The following is a 24,404-nucleotide window of genomic DNA, read 5'->3' on the forward strand; positions in this document are numbered from 1 at the left end:
AACCTCGTCTCTACTAAAAATACAAAAATTAGCTGGGTGTGGTTGCACGCGCCTGTAGTCCCAGCTACTCGGGAGGCTGAGGTAGGAGAATCACTTGAACCTGGGAGGCAGAGATTGCAGTGAGTCGAGATCACGCCACTGCACTGCACTCCAGCCTGCGTGACAGGGCAAGACTGTCTCAAAAAAATAAAATAAAATAAAACAAAAAAATAAATTAGAGAGACTATAGACAAATGAGATACAGAAATACTTTAGGAAATAAAAGTTTTAAAATTTTATTTGTATATTACTAGTTTAAAACACAGTTATATCTTATGCCTGACTCAGGATTTGTAGCATTTCAAGGAAGATTTTCACTTTCTTATCTTTGGTAATATGTATTTGTATAAAGAAACTGTTACATAACAAAAGCTAAGATTTAACAGAGGAATGGGAGGAAATACGCATTTAATAACTGACTCATGTATTAGGTACTAGCTTTCAGATATATCATTTAGTAAATGTAAGTGAACAAATTGGTGTATTATTTTGAAAGAGTTTCAGGACAATAATATCAGGTAGTTCTCAACTTGATGATTTAAGATTTTTCTACTTTATGATGGTGTGAAAGTAACATGTATTCAGTAGAAACTGTACTTTATGTACCCATATAAGCATTGTTTTCCACTTCAGAATAGTATTCAGTAAATTACATGAGATATTTAATACTTTATTATAAAGTTGATTTTGTGTTAGATGATCTTACTCAACTATAGGCTAACGTAAGTGTTCTAGTTACTTTCAGGGTAGGCTAGGCTGTTATGATGTTTGGTAGGTTAAGTATATTAAATGTGTTTTTGACTTACATTATTTTCAAATTATGATGGGTTTATTGGGACATAACCCCATCGTAAATCAAGGAGCATCTGTGTATATACCAAATAAGCAGATTGCTTGAGATGCTAAGGCAATTGTCTCCTATACAGACATTTTAAAAGACAGTTGAATATTACATATACTTTAAACCGACAGTGTCTTCTTATTGCTGATAAAGAATCCACCTAATTCCATCTATGCTGCATAAGACAGATTATTACCTAGCAACTTACGCAATATCTTCAGAAAGACTGGTTATAGGATATCAAAAAAACTTCTTTTTTATTCAGTAAAAGAAGAGAGAATAGGCTGTGACATAGAACTTTCATTACATTATGACTGAATTTACACAACAACGAAATTTTTTTTAACTTTTAGAAATATCCATTGTTGGCCAGGTGTAACGGCTGACACCTGTAATCCCAGCACTTTGGGAAGCCGAGGAGGGTAGATCATTAGGTCAGGAGTTCAAGACCAGCCTGGCCAAGATGGTGAAACCCTGTCTCTATTAAAAATACAAAAATCAGCCGGGTATGGTGGTGTGCACCCGTAATCCCAGCTACTCGGGAGGCTAGGGCAGAGAATTGCTTGAACCCAGGAGGTAGAGGCTGCAGTGAGCCGAGATTGCACTACTGCATTCCAGCCTGGGCAACAGAGAGAGACTCCATCTCAAAAAAAAAAAAAAAACAAAAAAAAACAAAAAAAGAAATATCTGTTGTTCAGGACTTACGAGGAGAATGTTTTACATTTGAAATGCCCCCATAGATGAAAAAAAATTTTCTTTTATCTTGGCAAATTTATTTTTTATTTTAAAGAACAAGGTATAGAATACTGAAAGATAAAAATACATCTATTATTAAATGAAGAAAAGTGGAAGAAATTTAGAACACTGAAATATATAAAGAGATATTCACCATGAATATACTTCACTACATTGACACTAAGACCATGACGAGATATGGTCATGAGGACTTCTCCAGCACTCTTTCTCCAAGGCAGGTTATAGGGAGGGCACCAAGAGGTTATTGCACTGAATAGAAGCTGGAGGTCATCTTTCTGAGCCAGCTCCTCCGCAGGGGAAACAAAACTGCACAGTTTCACTAAGATCTAAAAAATAAAACAAAACAAAACAAGAGTGTATAAGCAAAAATCAAATAATCTGATTTAAAAATGGGCAAATGAGCTGAATGGACTTCTCTCAAAAGAAGACATAGAAATGGCCAACAGGTATATGAAAAAATGCTCAACATCACTAATCATCAGGGAAATGAAAATTAAAACCACAATAAGGTATCACCTCAAGCCAGTTAGAATGGCTATTATCAAAGATAAAAATGAACAGATGCTGGTTAGGATGTAGAGAAAGGGGAACTCCTATATACTGTTAGTGAGAATATAAATTAGTACAGCCATTATGAAAAACAGTATGGAGGATCCTCAGAAAAGTAAAAATAGAACTACCATATGATCTAGCAATCCCACTACTGGGGGTATATATCCAAAGGAAATGAAATCGGTATGTCAAAGAGACAGCTGTACATCCACATTTACTGTAGCACTATTCCCAATAGCCAAAATTTAGAATCAACCTAAGTATCCAACAGATGAATGGATAAAGAAAATATGGAATATATATATACAATCTAAAACTATTCAGCCATAAAAAAGAATGAAATTTTGTCATTCAAGGCAATGTGGATAATATGTTAAGGAAAATAATCCAGGCACAGAAAGATGAATATTGAATGCTTTCATTCACGTGTAGTAGCTTAAAAAGTTGATCTCAGAAAAGTAAAGAGTAGAATTTTGGTTACAAAGGGTGGATAAGGGAAAGCGAGTGGGGCAAACTAAAGGCTGGTTAAGGGATACTGAAGTACAGTTAGGATTAAGTTCTAATGTTCTATAGCACTATAGGGTGAATATTATTTAAAAAACAATTTATTGTATATTTTTAAATAGCCAGAAGAATGAATTTTGAATGTTCCCAATGCAAAGAAGTAATAAATGTTTGAGGTGATGGATATATATACACTAGTTACCCTTGATTTGATCATTACACATTGTATACATAAAAATTATTACACTAGCACTTTGGAGGCCGAGACGGGTGGATCACGAGTTCAGGAGATCGAGACCATACTGGCTAACACAGTGAAACCCCGTCTCTACTAAAAAATACAAAAAACTAGCCGGGCGAGGTGGCGGGCGTCTGTAATCCCAGCTACTCGGGAGGCTGAGGCAGGAGAATGGCGTGAACCTGGGAGGCGGAGCTTGCAGTGAGCCGAGATCCAGCCACTGCACTCCAGCCTGGGCGACAGAGCGAGACTCCATCTCAAAAAAAAAAAAAAAAAAAATTATTACACTATGACCTATAAATATGTGCACTGTCAATTAAAATTAATAATGAAAGTTAAAAAACCGTAAGACTGTATGTAAGTAAGTAAATGGCTGATTATGTTATGACAGTAAACTAGTCCTACTTATATCAGCTTATTTTGAAAAAAAAAATTTACTATCCTCTCTTCACCCTAATATTTTTGCATACCTTGGCTTGAAACAAGATAAAACAGTATTGCCTTTCCAAGTCAACATTTTATTTTTCTAACTTAGTTCTTTAATTTTTAGTTTGCCACAGGCGAAATGTAATTTTCTTCTCTAAAAGGGACAGTTTTAGTAAAAAAAAGGAAGTAAAAATAGATCTTTAAAAGCAAAGATATTTTGAAATTGTTTCAATTTTCTATACAAGTAACAGGGGATATTAGAATAATATAAACAATATTCATTTCAAAGTATTTTAAATCTAGTTGCCAAAAACCTAAAGTCTGGCTTTCAAAGAAGACTCAAGACTTCTTAAGTACTGGAATGAGAACGTATTCTTTAACTGTGATTTGCAGAATACACACTACACAAGGGCACACAGCATTAAGAGCCTGCAACTTGGGAATTCGTTTCTGCCCTCAATGGGCTCTTCCTTCTAATACCAGTTCAGGTTAGGAAAAGTTAACTTCTCTCTTTGCTAAATTTTCTCATCTAAATATTTTTCGAAATATACAATATGAATGAAATTACTATAATTTATGACATCATTTTATTATCTTGAAAAAGAGCGCTTCATGAAATTTTGATAATTCAGCATCAGTGGAAAATAGCAGCCAGGTGTGGTGGCTCACGTCTGTAATCCTAGCACTTTGGGAGGCCCAAGGTGGGCAGATTGCTTGAGTCCAGGAGTTTGAGACCAGTCTGGGCAACATGGTAAAACTCCATCTCTACAAAAAATTAGCTAGGCATGGTGGCTAGTTACTCAGGAGGCTGAAGTGAGAGGATCGCCTGAGCCCAGGAGGTCGAGGCTGCAGTGAGCTATGATCGTGCCACTGCACTTCAGTCTAGATGACAGAGTGAGACCTTGTCTCAAAAAAGAAGAAAAGAAAAGAAAAGAAAAGAAAAGAAAAGAAAAGAAAAGAAAAGCTCAATAGAGAGAGGTATTTGAAATATCATATTTTATCTGAGAAAACTAGGCCTTCCTTTTCCTATTTCCTTCAAATGCAAAAACTTGCTTAGATATAAAAGCTTTCTAATTCATAGCTGCCAAGTATCAGAAAGGGAAAAAGGTTTAATAATTCATAAAAACAATAAAATATTTATAAAACCAGTAAATATGGTACCCTTCCCACCAAATGCCTGGAGAAACTGCTGGATACCAAATGTCCATTAATATGTGTAATATGTCATCATCTTTTATCATATGTGAATACAGACAGTTAAATGCAACAAAAAAGTATATTCTCAGAGGGGTGTATTACTGATTATAGTTGTTGTTGGTTCTGACACTGCCTTATATGATTAGGGAGACAAATGCCAGTTTTCCAATTAGGTACATAGAAAACAAACCCACAAATAATAAAATACTTTTTTACAAATCAAATCACTGTTCTCAAGCTGGATGCAAGGATTTCTTGAATTTGTTGACTTCTAAGATAATTGGTTCATCTTTATAGGTAGGACTCTTATTAATAATCTAGAATGATCCTTTCATTTTACAGAACAGAAAACTGTAAAGTCAATTTATCATTCCTGGCTGGGCATGGTGGCTTATGCCTGTAATCTCAGCACTTTGGGAGGCTGAGGCGGGAGGATCACTTGAGCCCAGGAGTTCGAGACCAACCCTGCCAACATGGTGCAACCTCATCTCTACTAAAAACAACAACAACAAAAAAACTAGCCAGGCTTGGTGGCACAGCTTGTAATCCCAGCTACTTGGGTGGTTAAGGCACGAAAATCGCTCGAATCAAAGAGGCGGAGGTTGCAGTGAGCCAAGATCGTACCACCTCAACCCAGCCTGGGAGACAGAGCGAGATTGTCTCCAAAAAAATTTTCTCATTCCTCTTCTGCCTCTACACTAACCACTTATATTTGTAAGAACTCTGTTACAAAAGTCCAATCAAGTGTGGCAGACCAATAATTGGCCACATCAACAACAACAACAAAAAACTGAATGCCTGCATGAAGCATTACCAAATGCTAAAGTCCCAGGAAACCATATGTCACATAATACAAACGTAGGGATTTCATCTATTTCAAAACATTTAATAAGCTTGTCTCAATTGGTTTCCTAGACACAATGATGAAAACATTAGCCTGTGATGAGGAACTAAAACAAAGGAAGTGATACACTAAAAGGAGCAGTGAACTAGGAGTTGGTAGAGCTAGGTTTTTATTACTGTCACTCATCTTCTGTGGATCATAAACCGGAATATTAGTTTCCACAACTGTAAATGAGGAGTTTGATTTAAATGATCTTTTGAGTCCCTTTTGGCCTTAATATTCAATGACTTCAGTATGCTAAAGTGACTCCCACATGACTGAAAGTCAGCACCTGGTTTTCAAGTAGAAATAATTTTTTAAAAAAACTTTGCTATGCTTACTTAGGTATTAAAAGTATCAAATGGAGATTCCATTTATTACCTAAGGCATTAGTTCTTTAAAAAGGGTTTACTGAAATGAGACCGCTATTCTAATTAGCAAAAATCAACCCACTACATTCATCGGCAATATCTTCAAGCAGCTATAATTCCTATGCGATTTACTCCTTCATTTATTCCCATTGCTTTTCTCAGCCAATCTAATTCAGGAGTCAGATAGATCTGAGTTCTAAGCCTATTTCTGCCATTTGCTTATGTAATCATTTTGGGGGAAAACAAAAGCTTTGAAGTCGTGGGGTTATCTTGCAAATTGAGATGTGAGATGAGAAATATTAACCACAAGCACAAAAGTAACAGATCAAGTGTTCAATAAATACATTGATTTAGTATTTTACTTGATAATCCTATTCTTTCACTTTCTAAAACTGTCTTGGTCTCACTCTCCCCTGTCCTTTCATCACTAGCAGCTCTACAAAACAGTCATCCTTACAGTAAAGACCCCAGTGACATGAGGTAAGCCTGCAACCATTATTCTACATAGCTCTATCTTTTATACCCCAATCCACTGTTCTCTTCATTCCCTTCCTACTCTTAATGGTGATGATGGTGGCAGCAGCAGTAATCACAGTTACTTCTTCCTATCTACTATGTGCTAAGCTGAAAACTGTACCTTTACATATTATGTCATTTAAGCCGCAAAAAACCTTTTAGGTAGATATCATTTTCATTTTACAGGTGCGAAATCTGCATCTTAGATGACTTAGCTTTAGAGAACTAGATCTAAACATGTTGTTGTTTTTAACTGTTGATTGGGTTAAAAACATGTAAAATTTACCATCTTAACTGTTTTAAGTGTGTGGTACTGGTACAGTAGTATTAACTATATGTACACTGTTGTGCAACAGAACTTCTTCATCTTGCAAAACTGAAACTCTATTCCTATCAAAAAATAATTCCCTTTTCTTCTTTCCCTTAGTACCTAGCCACCAGTATTTTACTTTCTGTTCTACCTGTATTACTACGTTAGATATGTCATATGAGTGGAATCATGCAGTATTTGTCTTTTTGCATCAAATGTTGTTTTTTTAATACTATATCAGACCAATGGACAGATTATATTCTCTATGTTTGTAGGTTGCTTGTTTTGACAATTTTCTCCCAAGAAAGGATATCATACATGATGACTATATTCCTGGGCTAGCTAATAAAGGTCTATCACATGTTTGTTAACCCACAATGCTATTAAAAGAACAGTGCTAATAGTGGGAAAGAAGAATTTTACAGGTAGGGCAGAGGAGGAGGCAGCCATCACCAAAGTACACTGTCTTTACAAGTGAAATATTTATAGGCTAGGAACTTCCTGTATATAAACAGCAACTAGACAGAATTTCCAGACATTATAAGAAATATTATCCAAATCTTTATATCATTTTCAAGAGTTTTTCCTTGCTTAGTTCATTTTTGATACATGCCGATATATCAAATGTAATCTCAATGGCTGGATCTGTTCAGAGAAATAAACTTGCTAATGCCTCACTCAAATATTCCTGAAAAGAATATTTCAATATTATTTCTGCAGATTCAAAAAATGTGACAATTATATGAGATAAAGTCATAATATCATAAATAAAATGAAATATGAGTTAATAAATGGAATATGTAGAACATCTATTTAGGAAGTACACTCACTTCCCTTTAAATAGGGTGGACATCAGGCAAATAGCACCTTTCATACCTGTACAAAAACTTTCTGGAGTAGTCCTCGACGTTCTGCTAGAGGTAGCTCATTCTGTGCACCTCCAACTGCCTCAGGCACATGTGGAAGGTCAAAAAACAGATATAAACATTTAACCAGGGTGGAAGGCACTGACATTGTTGTCATGCAGTCCACAGTTTTCTGGAAAACAAACCAATAAATAAGTGAATAGATAGACAGACACAACTATAATTGGTACAGCCAAATAATTCATAAATGTTAACCTGAAAATTACATATCAAGGTAACTTTTTAAATGCATATAAGAATTTAAAAATGACTCCAAGTGAAGAAATATACAACTTTGCATTTGAATAATTTTGCTTTAATCAAATAGTGAGATTGAGTTTGTTATATAGTAAATTAGCAATTAAAGGTAATATTTATTTATTAAAAAGCAGCATGTTTCAGGAAGCATAAGCTTTACAATTCAGAAAAACAGACACTTAATAACTATGAACTTCAGCAAACTACTTAATTCTCCTGAGATTCACTTTCCTTTCTTATAGAAATAGATAGAATGATACACCCTCTTCAGGGTTAACATGAGAGTTATGTAAGATAATAAACACAAAGATACATTAAGCACTAAATTGTATATTCATTGTTGCTCTTCTATTATTTTTATCTTTATTCTTATTGTAGATTTTTGAGGCTAGAAAGACACTCGAGTGATAAAGCCATCACTGACACCAATACATCTCCACATTAGTTTCAAAGATATCCAGAGGAGAAACTCCTCTAGACCTTCTTACAGTACATATTTCAACATTGTTAAGTATGATATATTTATCAAAATTTTCCATGGTGCAGTTTGGAACAAAAAGTTTAACCGCACTAGAGATCAACAGACTGCATAATCTGTTGATTCGTTTATTTACTTTCTCATAAAACATTTATTGAGTGTGTAGGGAATGTTAGGCTGTGTGCTGGGAGCTGGGCATGCAAAGATGAAGCATCTCTGTCCTTCAGAAGACCACAGTCGACTGGAATTATTAGAGTCCTAAATAATTATGATTTAATCTTTTAAGATTTCAGTCTAACAATGGTAGTACATACAGGCTAATATAAAAGGGATTAACCAACACTGCCAGGAAGGGCATTAAAAAGTATAAGGAATTAAAAAAAAGGGAAAGATCACCTGGAAGATACATAGGAGGTGGTTAGGCCATATGGTACAGTGTTTTTGAAGAACCACAGATTCCAAAAATGCTGACTCCTGAAGAGCCACAATAATAATGGCTAACCTTGAATTACTGTTTACTATGTAAGAGGCATAAGGCTAATAAGCACTTTACATACATCATCTTACCTACTACTTAAGTCAACCCCATGAGACACTTCATTTGTAAAATGATCCTTATTTCACAACTGAAGCAACTGAGGCTCATCACTTACATACCCTGCTTTAGGTCAGAGAGTTGGCTAAGTGGCCTACAAAGTGTGTATGCTCAATGACCTATGAAAATAGTCTCACGTTTTATTTTGTTGGCAGTGATGACCCAGTGAAGTGTTACAAACAAAAAGTAAAAGAACTAGATTTCAGAAAATTAACTGGTGGTAATACAGATCATAAATTAAATATAGAGCCAGAAGAAAAGGGTAATTAGGAAACTAACTCCCCAAACCACAGAAGAGATGGGGCCAGAACTAATGCAGTAGCAGGGTGATGAAGAAGAGAGAGCTTCAAGACTATCCCTGGAAGATGTGGCCCCTTTCTACATACCTAACCTGCCATTTCTTGTCTCAAATACTCTAAACCTTTTATTCTATTCACCTACAATTTATTATTTCTTAACACTTGCGTTACCATACATTTAATGTTCAGTTTAAACATCTGCTATGTCTCAAAGTTTACTGAACTCATCTTCCCTTCTACCTTCACCTTCAAAATGTTTAACTCTCACATTTCTATTTTCAATAGCACTATATATGCCCCTTTATTAAATATGATGGTATTATCTTTTCCTGCTTCATCTCTGTCATCTATGCATTGAGTCGGGACTATGTTTTGGTCATCTCTGTATATCGCTGCTACCAGGAGAAAATGGTGCTCAAAAAAGGTAGCTCCAAACATAACACTGAATTTGCTTTTCAAATGTTACCTATTTCCAGATAGATTATTACGAGCTTTAGCTCACCACTAAGCAAAGTGGTATGACATTTCATTTTCATCTGATTGTAGATAGATTTAAAGTATAACTTGGCATCTAAACTTGTAATTTTTAAGTGATTAGGTTTTCATAGAAAATATGAATAAATGTAGAACACTGTACTAAAAGTTAATATTACTTATATTAAACATCAATAGTAAATATTTAAATTATATAAAGTTTTAATAGCAAATAAAGATGTGCTATTCTAAACCAAATTTTGGTATAGTAACACACAGACATTTATAGCTATCATCAACAGCAAACAGAATTGAGATTTTGTTATTCATCCAGTAGAGTCAGATACATGAAAACAATGGTCTACTCTGGGACCATTTGAAGATTACTTAGAATAACCAACCTGCTCCATTTGCCTGAGACTGTGCAGTATCCTGAGATGCAGACCTTTCTATCCTAAAACCTGGAAAATCTCAGGAACACCAGGACAGGTTGGTTACACTAATTCCCTGAGATTTAAAAAAAAAAAAAAAAAAAAAAAGAGGGCCAGGCACGGTGGCTCACGCATTTAATATCCCAGCACTTTGGGAGGCCAAGACAGGCGGATCACCTGAGGTCAGGAGTTTGAGACCAGCCTGGCCAACACGGTGAAACCCCATCTCTACTAAAAATACAAAAATTAGGTGGGTGTGGTGGCACCCGCCTGTATTCTCAGCTACTCAGGAGGCTGAGGCAAGAGAATTGCTTGAATCTGGGAGGCGGAGGTTGCAGTGAGCCAAGGTCACGCCACTGCACTCCACTCCAGCATGGGTGACAGAGCAAGACTCCACCTCAAAAAAAAAGAAAGAAAAAACACAGCAAACAAATAAAAAGAAAATAGATCATTCCAAGGAGAAAATTCTAAGAGATAATTACTTTGGGTTACCGACAGGTTTCAGGATATGGTTACTAAGACGTACGCACTGTATCTGCTGTGGCCAGTCACCTGGTATAATGATGTTACAGTTACCTAGGTCCATTATTAAATGATGGGAGGTGTTTAAAAGTCCACTGTAACTTAGACAACAGACATTTCCAAGATTGGTACTGACTTCAGTAGGTAATTATACTCTGGATTTTAGAAGGCTGAATAAACCTCTTTCATTGCCAAAACATCAAAGGCCAAAAAATCAGGTAATTCAAATAGCTCATTAATGAGCACATGCAACATATTTCATGACAGATACTTACAGCTGATTTAGAGGAAATAAAAGTAATTTCCAGAATAAATCAAATGAGAAGAAAATATATATTATCCTAAAAACATCAATGTTTCCTTATTTCCCATACAAATTTAAAACTATTTTCCATGTAATTTGTTCTTTATTAGCTGAGTGACTTTACATAAACAGTGATTTTTTAAAATTTTCCTGAGCCAGAGTTTCCCTAACACGGGTGACAAAAATGTTGGGCTGGGCCTGATAGACCCAGAGTTCCTGAGCCACTTGCCACCAGTCAGAAATAGTCCATCTGTTTGCCCAGAATGCTCTACAAATGGTATCACTACAAAAAATTTTTTTAGAGACAGGGTCTCATTCTGTCACCCAGGCTGGAGTACAGTGCTGTGATTATGGCTCATTGCAGCTTCAACCTCCAGGGCTCAAGCAATCCTCTTGCCTCAGCCTCTGAACAGCTGGGACTTCAGGTACAGGCCACCATGCTCAGCTAATTTTTTTTTTTTTTTTTTTAAGAGATGGGGGTCTCTCTATGTTGGCCAGACTGGTCTCAAACTTCTGGGCTCAAGCAATCTTCCCACCTTGGCCTCTCAAAGTGCTGCAATTACAGGTGTGAGCCACTGAGCCCAGCCACAAATGGTTATGTTCCTATGTGTGTTACAACATATCGAGATGGAAAACACTGCTCTAAGTCATGAGTTTCCTTATGAGTAAAATGCATAGAACATCAAACTCCTGGCAGAGATGCTATGAGAAGCATGAAATAATGTTTTAAGAGAGTTAGAAGAATACAAATGATTATCATAGTATCTCATCCGGATATAATGATATATTTAATAACAAAATCACAAGAGAGGTTATAAAATAAAGACGCTGAGTTATCAAACATGAAAACTAAGAACTTTACCTGACCAGAGGAAGCTAACAAATTAATTGTCGTCAGAAGCATCCAGCCTCTACTGGCTTCTTCACTCTGATTGATCTCCAGGAACTGAACTATGGCCCGACTTGCAGCCTCTATAAAACCAAAGGGAAAGTCATTAAGTGGGGGGAAAGTCACATATAAAGAGGTTCTTCTTTAAAACCTACCAAGAAAATGAAAATTTACTAAGCACATAATTATATCAGTACTATTACATATGGAAAAACTTAAAAAATAGCAATGTTTTAATGATATTCATAAACCATTATATCGTTAATACAGAAATGTAAAAGCCAACCTATGTATTTCTGGGAAAGTTATGACAGGAGCTGATCAGAAAGTCACAGAAGAGGTGAAATTTGAGCTAAATCTGCCTGGAAAACAAGTACATGTTTGTCCAGGAAGTGGGAGTGATTAAAGATGCAGAGAGAACAAGAACACAGCAATAAAGCAAGAGTGGCTAGAGGAATGAGCCTGATACATACAGACCAAGACAAAGAACTGTGATAACACTTTCTTAACATTATAGAAGAACACTGTTGAGAAGTGGAGTCTAATACCAACAGTAGTGATTTTTTAAAATAGAGGTGCCTAATTATGAAGGAGGGTAAGCTACTGGCTGTATTTGTTTTTTTGGGCAAGAGGGAGCAAATGTAGTTTCTTGAGAAAAGGAGATGATGAAAGGATTATACTAAGACGATTAATCTAGTAGTAATGTGTATGACAGACTGGAAGGCTAAGGAGAATGGTGAGAGGGAAATAAAATTAAGAGGCTTCCTAAGTAATACACACAGGAATAACTTGAGCAGCTGACAGGAGGAAGAGAGAAACAGTGAAATACACACGACAGCCAATCATAGAACTGCAGACTTGGAAGAATCTTCAAAAGTAAATTTAGTTGATTATTTTCCTTATTAGAGAGAAGAGTAAATAGAGATGTCTCTAAATACGTACCTAATTTCATCAGCATGGTTTGCCAATTTTTATAGTAATATATGATAGGACTTAAAATTGTCAGAAAAGAAGTCCAATTTGGCAGGGTGCAGTGGCTCACACCTGTAATCCCAGCACTCTGGGAGGCCAAGGCAGGTGGATCACCTGAGGTCAGGAGTTTGAGACCAGCCTGGCCAACATGGAGAAACTCCATCTCTACTAAAAATAGAAAAATCAGGCAGGTGTGGTTTCATGAGCCTGTAATCCCAGCTACTTGGGAGGCTGAGGCAGGAGAATCGCTTGTACCCGGGAGGCGGAGGCTGCAGTGAGCCAAGATCATGCCACTGCACGCCAACCTGGGCAACATAGTGAGACTCTGTCTCAAAAAAAACAAAAAAAAGAACAGAAGGTAAGTTCAATTTGTTCAGTGGGAACTAACTGGGTAAAAAACTAATGTATACTTGGCTGGGTGTGGTGGCTCACGCCACCAAGGTCAGGAGATCAAGCACATCTTGGCTACTAACACAGTGAAACTCTGTCTCTTAAAAATACAAAAAATCAGCCAGGTGTGGTGGTGGGAGCCTGTAGTCCCAGCTACTTGGGAGACTGAGGCAGGAGAATTGCTTGAACCTGGAGCCAGAGGGTGCAGTGAGCCGAGATCACATCACTGCACTCCAGCCTGGGTGACAGAGCGAGACTCCATCTCAACAACAAAACAAAACCAAAAGCTAATGTATACTTAACACACTTCATAAAGAAGTAGAAAGTAGAAAATAAGATTTAGGTTATCTTAGGTGTATTTTTTCTTTAATTTAACATAAAATAGAAGTGTTTTATTAGATAACTGAATACAAGACTTACACATGATTCTGGGCTGGGCAAAGTTTAATCTTTGTAAACTTCCATTTGAGGGTACACTATAGCAGTAAAATTTTTAAAATAGCTTCTTTTTATTGCGTCTTAACTACATATCAAGCATTGTGTTAAGTACTTGTGGGTTTAACTCATTTAATGTTTACAAAGAACCCTGTGGGTTATTTTCTACTAATATATCCCTTATAATAATGTAAGTTGAGAAATGCAGAAGATAAATAATTTGCCTACAATCACGAAGCTAGTCAGTGAAAGAGATCTGGATAGGGCTGAGGTTGAATGATACGGGGAGATTCCAAACTCCATCGACAAAATAAACTATCTTTACATAACAAATACATTTTAGTATTTTGTAAAGAATAGTATAACTGTATCACTGCAAAAAAAAAAGAACTATTTTATTTTCACCTGCCAATTTCAGTATGTGTCATTCAGAATATTTCAAAGGCATCTCCCACTTTTTATTCTATTATTTTTTATTTTTTTGAGACAAGGTCTCACTCTATTGTCCAGGCTGGAGTGCACGATCACGGCTTACTGCAGCCTCAACCTCCTCAACTCAAGCAATCCTCCTGCCTCAGTCCCCCATGTAGCTGGGACTAACAGCATGCACCACCATGCATAGCCAATTAAAAAAAAATTTCTTTGTTGAGACAGAGTATCGCTATACTGCCCAGGCTGGTCTCAAACTCCTGAATTCAAGTGATCCTCCTGTCTTGGCCTCCCAAACTACTGGGATTACCTGTACCTGGGTGTGAGCTGCTGTGCCCAGCCTCACTTTTTATTTTTAATGAGGTAAGTGGCTCATTTTAAAAGTATATAGCATTTAGTGCTATCTTAAAAAATTATGTATACTAGCAAGACAATTAAAATAAAACCTCCATAAATCAAATGGTTTCTTAAAACTTTGAGGAAAAAATGCCCACTACTAGTCAGAAACATACTGGATCTTTTAATTTCAATATTTAACAAATACAAATATAAATGATGATTTAAGTTTTTAAGAGTTAATGAAAGAAGATATTAATAGTAAACCATCTTTAGAGTTGTCAATCATTTGATTCAAGCTTTATCTTTCACACTGCATTTCAATACATATAGTTAGAATGAAAAACACAGAAATGAGGTTAGTAAAGCCCAGGATTAGATTAAATAAGTAAAGAATGCAGACAATCTTAAATGCAATTTCTCAACCTACACTGAGAGAAAACAAACAAATTTAATTAGCATTCAAAACAATCAGAATGCAAAACATGTTAATAATAAGTGAAATACAAGTTTTCCTTTGCAAAGTCCATTTAAAGCATATGCCATTTTCAAATTTTTGCTTCATGATGATGGTGAGTTACATTAATGGTATTATTATACTTATTTCATTAATGAAGACACCCTTACCCCCTCCAAAAAAAAATTCCACAAGTTAGTCAGAAAAACAATATTAGAATTCACAGCTTCCATGCTTTTCATTTAACAATACATAACCACATCTTGGGAATGAAATTACCTGAAGGTGTTGTGGCTTTGAAATCCTTGGGGGACAGCAGGGCACACTGTTTTTCTGTTTAAAAAAAAAGGCTGGGTTGTCTAAGTGGGGATTCACTAAATTCCACTAATCCCACCACAAGAGTACTGGGGTCAACATCATCCAGCCTCTCCACTGCTGGATTGCCGCCCACTGGGGGATTGCACTACTAGGTTTAACAGTGGCACCTAGCATGTAGCAAAAACATTAATAATAAACTGAAGATACTACTTTATGCAGGTAGGAATTTTCTGCTTTGCTGATATAAATTGACCATGTGCTCTTAAACTTAAGCAGAATTAGAACTGGCTGAACTAACTAGAAGAGATGGGGAAAAATCTTAAGATACACCCTCTATACAATCTGGCTACAACATTATGTTTTTGTCAAATTAACTGAGCCACTACTTACTTCCAGCAAAAGCCACAAGGAGGCAAAGGAACAAGAAAGAATTAAGGGAGACAAGGAGACTGTGACTTAACCTAAATGTGTAACAAATCATCCATGTATCCATTTTGCAACTTGATATGCCCTAAAAGGTTTCCATTTACATTAACTTCAGACAGATGTAAACAACAGAACTGCACATAAGCTTGTTTCCTACTGAGATATCTACAGCCCATATCTCAAGTAATCTGATAAAAAAGTCTGTATCTGTGAGTGCTGATTAGGTAACACCCAAAATAACAAGTCTTGCATAGCAAATTCAGAGGGGTACTGGAAGAATAATCTTGTTCTGGTGAACAATGAACATAACCAGCCTTCAAAGGAATAACAGAGGTTCACTTCACCTGTTTTTTAGTAGAAAAACTATGTGAATGTAAATTAAGACAAAATTCTTTTCAATGATAACTGCCTATAAAATAAAAGGTTATATGAGGTATCTAAAGTAGTCGAACTTATAGAAGGAGAAATCAGAATGGTGGTTGGTGGCCAGGGGCTGAGAGGAGGGGGAAACGAGGAGCTGCTGTCCAATGGGTATAGTTTCAATCATGTAAGATTAAAAAAAAGTTCTAGAGATCTGCTTGCTGTACAGCATGGTACGTATAGTTAACAGTCTGTACTGTACACTTAAAAATTGGTGAAGAGGGTAGACCCCATATTAAATGTTATTTTAACCACAATAGAAATAAGTAAATAAGAAAATAAAGATGAAATATGTAAGAGTTGGATGATTTAGGATATACTTAGGTCCTGAAAAATCTAGAACTTTTTACTAGAAAATCAATAGGTCAAAAAGTCTCCATGAATGTATTTTTGATAACACTGACCAAAATAATCTTCCAACGTTCTAAACGAAAAATGAAAGAAAAAAAACAAAGATTCCCATAGCCAGGGTAAGGCTGACTAAGGAGACACTCCAGAATTATGTTCTTCTCTCCTAAAAATCAGGAAGGCTGGCTCTTCTAACTCTACTCTGATTCTCAAAGCATTAAAAAAAAAAAAAAAAAAAAAAAGGGCAGAGAAATCCTATGTCCAAAATCAGTAAAAGTTTATTGAACACCTAATTATGTGACAAGCATTATTCTAGGTGCTAGTAATACAGGGGTGAACACAACAGACAATAAAATTAAATAAGTAAATAAAGAAAATACTTTCAGATGATAACAAAGCTATGAAGGTTAACATACAATGTGACTGAATAGATACTAATGGGTGTGGGGACAGAGAACAGAAGACCTATTTGAGACAGGGTACTCAGGAAAGATTTTTCATGAGAAGTAACACAAACTAAATTGAGTATCATAGGATTCAAAGGTTAATGAATTTCAAAAGTTTAAAACTAAAAATTATGTGAAATTACACAATATGAAAAAAATGTATCTTAAAAAATTCCTAGGTAATAAGTTGCCACCAATGAGGAAAAGTGGATGAAGAGCACATGATCCTAGGTACTATTTTTGTAACTTCCTAAGAGTCTATGATTATTTTAAACTTAAAAGTTAAAAAAAAATACTTGTGTAATTTTTACTGTAATTAACAATGAAACATCTTCTACTCTATTTAAGACATCTTTCATTACATCTAAAAAATTGCTCTATGGATGTAAAATCATAAAGGGAGTTTGGAAAATGAATCTCCAATGTAGCAAAATGTCTTTCTACAAACATGCAGATTAAGTATGTAAAAAGATAGTAACAGAGGCAAGTATAGATAAGTTTTAGGAATTTTTTCCTAATCTAGTATGTCATTCAAGAAAGAATGGGGAATACCTCATTTCATCAGTATGGGTATTTCCTTACAGGACTATGAAAATGGATGAATACATCCATTAAAATGCTCGTAAAAGGATTTTTAAAAGGTATAAACTTTTAAGAACAAGAACAGGATAAGTGAAAGCAATGAAATTTTGGATATTAAAATAGCAGCGAGATTCATGGTTACTGATTACCAAACCCTAGAATCTTGAAGTAATTCAAGAAAAGTGGAAAAGCAACCAAACTACCAAAGAACCCCTGAGAGGCTCAGGAATTGGTGGCACAAGGCACCTTTGGAAGCAGAAGGAAATAAGAACTAGACAGAGAAGCATTGGTGGAAAATATGTTCAAGAGCACTTAGACCCAAGGTCCCCACTACTATGTGGGCACTAGACGGGAGGTTTGTTTGTTCACTGAAAAGAATAAGAGAGGGAGTGTGGATTGGGGGGCACCAGGCACCATCTGGACATACAAAGGTAAAATAAAAGCTTATATACTAAACCTTGAGGGTCCCCAAACCTTTCCCCTACTTTGCTTCCAAAATGCTGAGTCAGGCATGTATCTTCCAAGTAGAGACTGGACAATTCTCTGAGTACCTGCTTAGTTTAGGAAAAAGATCACCAAAAAAATAGCCTAGCAAGATCACCTTATGTTGCAGCCCACAGCTGCAAGTTTCACACACAATTAAAAAGCTTTTTAATGCTCCATTCTTATGTAAGAGTAGATGGTCATGGGTGAGACATGTAAGGACATTCTCTAACATAAAAGACAAAGATAAAAACAAATTGATTTAAAAAAACTTTTTTATTAAACCTGAAAGAAACAGATTATTTAGGGAGACAAAAATCTGAAAGAAAAAAGTAAGAAACCTCAGAAAGATGAGAAGAAAATATACCCCCAAAATAACAGAAACCAGTAAGAAAGAACACTTAGAAATAAAAAATATTTTTTAAAATGAGAAAAATATAATGTCACAAATGAAAAAAAAAAAACCTCTACAGAAGAGATAGATGATAAAATTGAGGAGTTCTCTCAGCAAGTAGTCAAAAAACAAAGAGAAAATGAGAGGAAAGATAAGAAAATGAGAGGAATATTCTAAGAGGGTCATCTGACTAGAAGGAGAAAACAGAGGGGAGGATATTATTAAACAATTCATGAAACTTTGCCCAAATTAAAGGATATGAATAACCAGACTGAAAGAGTCCAATGAGTACCCAGCACATGTATAAAAATAGGTCTACCACAAGGCATGTTATTATGAAATTTTAGAAAAGCAGGGACAAAGAGAGGATCCTAAAAGCTTCTAGAAAAAAAAAAAAAAATAGGTCACAGAGGAAAAAAAAAAATCAAGAATATACGTAGCTTTTGATTTCTCAGTAACAATGTAAGAACTTAAATTATAAAAGAAAAATTTTAAAATTCTGAGACAAAATGATTTCCCACATAGAACCTGATACTTAAAGAGGACTGATAATAATGCAGCTGCAAGATTTTTCCAAAATGACCCTGAGTGCTCATCCTGGGCTGCATGGAAGGGCAGAGCTAAGACACTCATCACTGACCATCTCAACCCATCGTCAACTTTCCCAGGCAACTGGTAGCTTCTAATCTCTGCTAAGAGGACCTCCTGCATTACATAGCTAGCATTCTCAAACAACTCCTATAAATATCTAACAAGTATTCAATGGCCTAAGTCATAGGCAGTTTAAATGTCTCTTCACTAACAAGATTACTCTTGAGTTTGTCCTTTAGGAATGGAGAACAATGGGGGACAGAGAGGAGGAGAGGAAAGTGTCTCTCCATTTAAACGTAAACCACAGCTGCGTTTCAGTGCATCTCCCCAGCACATGTATCTGTGAGATCACGAGAGTGGTAGATATGTGTCTTCTTTTCTCTTATTGACCCTTGGTTTTGTATTAAATAAGTTTCCTTTTCTATAATAATCATGCTGTATGATGTAACGGAATTTGTTCTAAGTCCTGGCAGCTGAAAGGTTGTCAGGTGAAAGAAGAGAAAAGAATCCAGTTTTTACAGCAATAGTCAAAAAATGTTTAACTCATGGTATGTCTAAAACAACAAGCAGAACAAAACCCTGATAACTCCCCTGCATCCTTTTTTACGAAGCTGCTGGAAAAGATGCACTACCAAAATCAGGGATTTAGGAAAAAGAATCCATCCAAAAGAAATGAAAAGGCATCTCAGGACAATGTGAATAGTGATGTTAAAATGGCAGCTGTGCAGCTGGCCTAGAGAGCAACTACTACAGATGACAGAGAACCCTAAGTAGCTTATGGTCTACAGGGAAGATCAAGACACATGCACAATGACCACCCAGGAGGTTGAGAAGAAAAACAGTAGTTCAGAAGAGAAAAAATGTTTCTTTGCCTAAAGAAATCAAAAAGCATTTCATCAAGGAAGCATGACTTAATCATGCTGACATTTAGACATACTGAAATGAGGAAAAGATTCTCCTCCCTCAGTGAAGCATTCTAAGAAAATGATTAAAATAAGAGAATAAACATGTTTGAAGATTACAGACAGCAGGATTTGGTTGAAATACAGAAAACAAGCAATAGAAGCAGTGTATGCTTTAAAAAAAAAAAAAAGACCAGATGATAGCTTGGCCTTAAATTTCATGCTGAGGAATTTGTATTTTGTTCAAAGGGAAACAGAGAGTATTTTAAAGGGTTAGGGTGGAAGTGGTAGTGGTCCAGGCAGAGTAGCCTTGAGTAGAACTACTCGAGAGTTGAAGATGCTGAAACCAGGAAAAGAATGTGACTCTAAGAAAGGGAAAGGGAATGGGTAAATGAACTTAATACTCAATGTGCTGAGAACAAGGTCTGTTTTCCATTTAATTTTAATGGGACTTTTACAGAACTGTCTGTTCATTCAAACAAATCAGTTTTTGCTGGCTACTGTAAAAATACCTGTGGATTTGTTTGATGCTCTCCTTCGAATTTCTGTCACCATTAGTCGTGAGACTTGTGTTGTGAACTGCAGAAGATCAGAAAATTTTTCTGTCATTGTATTCGGCGGAGCATTTCCAAAAACCTGTAGATAAGAAAAGATATAGTTAACGAAGCACTGACACATTTTTCTTTTATTTTGTGAATTCTGAAGTGTAGTATGACTTGAAAATCAAGTCCAGAAAAGTCTACCTATACAGTTACTTTGAATCTTAATACGTTGGAAACACAACTTTCAATAAATCACATATCTAGCTACATTTCCTTTTACATATAAGTTTGCTCAAGAAATGATTAAATAAATGAAATCTATTTATTTTAGACATTATTGATAAAATTTGAATCAATCTCACTAAAAACGTTAGAAATTGTAACATGTTTGTTTTTTTTTGAGACGGAGTCTCACTCTGTTGACTAGGCTGGAGTGCAGTGGCACGATTTTGGCTCACTGCAACCTCCGCCTCCTGGGTTCAAGCGATTCTCCTGCCTCAGCCTCCCAAGTAGCTGGGACTACAGGCGCATGCCACCACGTCCGGCTAATTTTTGTATTTTTAGTAGAGACAGGTTTCACCATGTTGGCCAGGCTAGTCTTGAATCCCTGACCTCTGGTGATCCGCCTGCCTCAGCCTCTCAAAGTACTGGGATTACAGGCATGAGCCACTGTGTCTGGCCAACATTTTTCTGACAAAACCTAATTTGAGAATTTAGAGAAAAGTTATAAAGGATCTTTGATGGAGTACAGGCATATTGGATGGTGAAAAGCAGCTCCACTGCTAAATCCCAGGCTGACTTCGGAATTCACTAAACTCATTTCATATCTCAGAATTTCTACATTCTAATCACAATAATTTACAAAACAAGACTGTTACAAAAAAACTAGAAAAAAGAAAATAAATAGGAAGGTCATGAAATAAACTTGTTTTTACACAAATTTTAATATAAATGAGCTTTAGAATAAATAAGTCTTATTATCTTTCTTTTTTTTTTTTTTTTTTTGACAACTGGGTCTTGCTATATTGCCCAGACAGGTCTTAAATTCCTGGGCTCAAGCTATTCTCATGCCTCTGCCTCCCTAAGTGCTGGGATTACAGGTGTGAGCCACTGTATTCTGTCCACAATAAATAATTTTTAAAAATAAACGGGTATGGGTTCAGCAAAGAGAATTTGAGAAAATGAAACCTGGACAGACCATCATAAGAAAAGAAATGGTATTTTAATGGGTAAATAACTAGATGTATCCTGAGGTATTATTTTAAAGAATATTCTTTATAGCTGAAAGGAAATTCTCTATATTCTATTACAGTATCTCTCCCTTTTAACACTCATTACACAGTATTTTATATAATTATTACCTATTGAAATGTCACTACAAAAGGAGAAAACATAATTTACTCATCTTCATATTCTCCCAAGCCAGCACTCTGCCTTTTATAGTAATGTTCCCTAAATATGGTTGTTTATTTATATGTTGACTGCCCTCACAACCAAATTCTAGAGAATATTCAAGGAGCACTGAAGGAGAACATGAGAACATAAACTAAAATTAAGAAGGAAAACAAAACAAACAAGCAAATAAAAGACCCAGCTAGGGAGATGGATTGGAAAAGAAAACTAAATAAAAATCTAAGACCAGAAAGACCTCTATATTTTCCTTGTATTGGTTACAAATTTTGGCTCAAAGATACAGAAGAGAAAACCTGATCAATCACATCATTTGCAATGTCCTTAGCATGAAAAATATATATATTTAAGGAAGTACTTGTATTCCTCATATTACACTAGTCCCCCTTATCTGTGAGAAGTAAGTTCTAAGACCCCAGTGGATGTCTGAAACCATGGATAGTACCAAACCCCATAAACACTATATTTTTTACCACAATACATACCTGTGATAAAGTTTAAGTAATAAATTAGGCACAGTAAGAGCCTGGCAACAATAATTAATAACAAAGTAAAAAAATTGTAACAATATACTATTCGCAATTGCACAAATACAAGACTCCTTCTTATTACAGATCTCAGAAACCTCAGCACACAGTTTTTGGTCTTTCCTTACTAAGTCAAGAACTTATACCTTTTCACTTAAAGGAAAGACTTCTCTCTGGCATACCCAAGTTACCATCCCCATAACTTTTGCACTTTGGGGCCATTATTAAGAAAAATAGAGCTTCTTGAAAACAAGCAGCTTGATACCAGAACAGTAGGTCTCATAACTGAGGCTGCCACTAAGTGACTATTGGGCAGGTGGCCCATACATCATGGATACACTGGACAAAGGAATAATTCACATCCGGGGAGGGATGGAGCTGAATGGTGTCAGATTTCAAACTCGTGAATTGTTTGTTTCTGTAATTTTCCACTTAATATTTTTAGACCACAGATGACCGAAACTATGAAAAGCAAAGCCCTGAGTAAGGAGGGATTACTGCATAATATAAACGATTCCTTCCAAATATCCCAATAAAAGGATATAACAAACAATGTGATATCCTTCCAATAGAAAATGTGTTTCTTACACATGTTTCTTATAACCTCCCTCAAATTGAGTTGAAAACACTAAAACAATAAATCAATTCTACAAGGGTATCCTTTTATCCAAACACCTAGTCTGTTCAATAATTTGACAAATGAGTAATTTGTAAAAATCTCAAAAAATAAACTGTACTTTTCAATATTTCCTCAACAAACACATTTTTTTCTGCTGAGATTTTGATAAATGTTGTGTGCTTAGAATTAACCTGTGTTACTTGTTAAATAATCTATGTTACCTGTTAAATAACCCTCCCCTGCCTTTTTTTTTTTTGAGATAGGGTCTTACTCTCTCATTCAGGCTGGAGTGCAGCGGTGCAATCATGGTTTACCGTTAGCTCAATCTCCTGAGCTCAGGTGATCCTCCCACCTCAGCCTTCTGAGTAGCTATGATTACAGGTGCTCGCCACCACACCCAGCTGATTTTTCTATTTTTTATAGAGATAGGAATTTTGCCATTTGTACAGGCTGGTCTTGAACTCCTGGGCTCAAGTGATCTGCCCACAATGGCCTCCCAGAGTGCTGGGAATACAGGCATGAGTCACTGCGCCCGGCCAGAAACCTCTATTCTTTAACAAACTGGAGACTGATAAAAATTGAGAAGCCTAATAAAGACACATGTTTGAATAGCCATTCCACCTGTGCTCAGAGATGAGTACATAGCCTTTTGTTATTGTTGTTGTTGAGATAGAGTTTTTGCTCTTGTTGCCAAGGCTGGAGTGGTACAATGGCACATTTTCGGCTCACTGCAATGTCTGCCTCCTGGGTTTAAGTGATTCTCCTGCCTCAGCCTCCTGAGTAGCTGGGATTACAGGCACCCACCACCACTCCTGGCTAATTTTTTTTGTATTTTTAGTAGAGATGAGGTTTCACCATGTTGGCCAGACTGGTCTCAACCTCCTGGCCTCAGGTGATCCGCTCATCTCGGCCTCCCAAAGCGCTGGGATTACAGATGTGAGCCAACTCTCCGGCTGAGTACATAGCTTTTTAATGGAGGTATTTATAATATTCCTATTACTCAGAGTGTATCAATGTATATTTTGCTCCTAAGAATAGTATGAGGTATTTTATTGCTAAGAGTTATTAGGACAACTAAACAGAAGCAATAGTTAGTTCATTTCTTGAACAGTTGTAAGATACGATTATTCAACCAATCTTCATGCTGGGTAAATATATGCTGTTGAAAATGCCAGTAACTTTTTACACAAATCCTGATGTTTACTGCTTTATTTCCTCTAATAAATTTTCTCACAAGATAAATAAAACTGGCTTGAATTTACCAACTCAAAATCAGTACTACAGAAAAAGACTATGTCATATTTGCTAATCTGAAATGAACTAGCATTGCTTCTTAAATAAGGTTTATTCGGTTTATTCACTCACAAATATTTACTGGCTTCCTAGTATATATGCCAGGCAATGTTAGAAGAGCACTGAATACAAAGGTAAATAAAACAATATGATTTCTGTGCTCATGAAACACAGGACATTTTAGCACAGAAGACCAATGGTAAATAAGTTGATTTTAAACTTAAAATTATTTAAAGATAGTATCATGAAGAAAGTAAAACAGGGTGGCTGAAAGAGAATGCCTGGGGTGGGAAGAA

General features: G+C 35.9%; 1 protein-coding gene across 11 annotated transcripts in view; it reads right to left on the bottom strand.

Moving 5' to 3' along the window:
• Positions 1-24,404, bottom strand: part of WDFY3 (WD repeat and FYVE domain containing 3) — a 309,091-nt gene that overhangs the window by 156,552 nt on the left and 128,135 nt on the right. For 8 of the 11 annotated variants that reach the window (XM_031664580.1, XM_031664576.1, XM_031664578.1 and 5 more), the window contains 5 exons: positions 20,230-20,353; positions 15,087-15,140; positions 11,762-11,871; positions 7,510-7,671; positions 1,770-1,962 (listed from right to left, as the gene is read on the bottom strand). In XM_031664580.1, the coding sequence (XP_031520440.1) occupies positions 1,770-1,962; positions 7,510-7,671; positions 11,762-11,871; positions 15,087-15,140; positions 20,230-20,353 (643 nt within the window). The remainder of the gene's footprint in view (positions 1-1,769; positions 1,963-7,509; positions 7,672-11,761; positions 11,872-15,086; positions 15,141-20,229; positions 20,354-24,404) is intronic. The other 3 variants (XM_031664581.1, XM_031664584.1, XM_031664582.1) reach the window with 1 other exon arrangement.

This window comes from Papio anubis, chromosome 3 (assembly GCF_008728515.1).
Source record: "Papio anubis isolate 15944 chromosome 3, Panubis1.0, whole genome shotgun sequence".
In the NCBI taxonomy this organism is placed as follows: domain Eukaryota; kingdom Metazoa; phylum Chordata; class Mammalia; order Primates; family Cercopithecidae; genus Papio; species Papio anubis.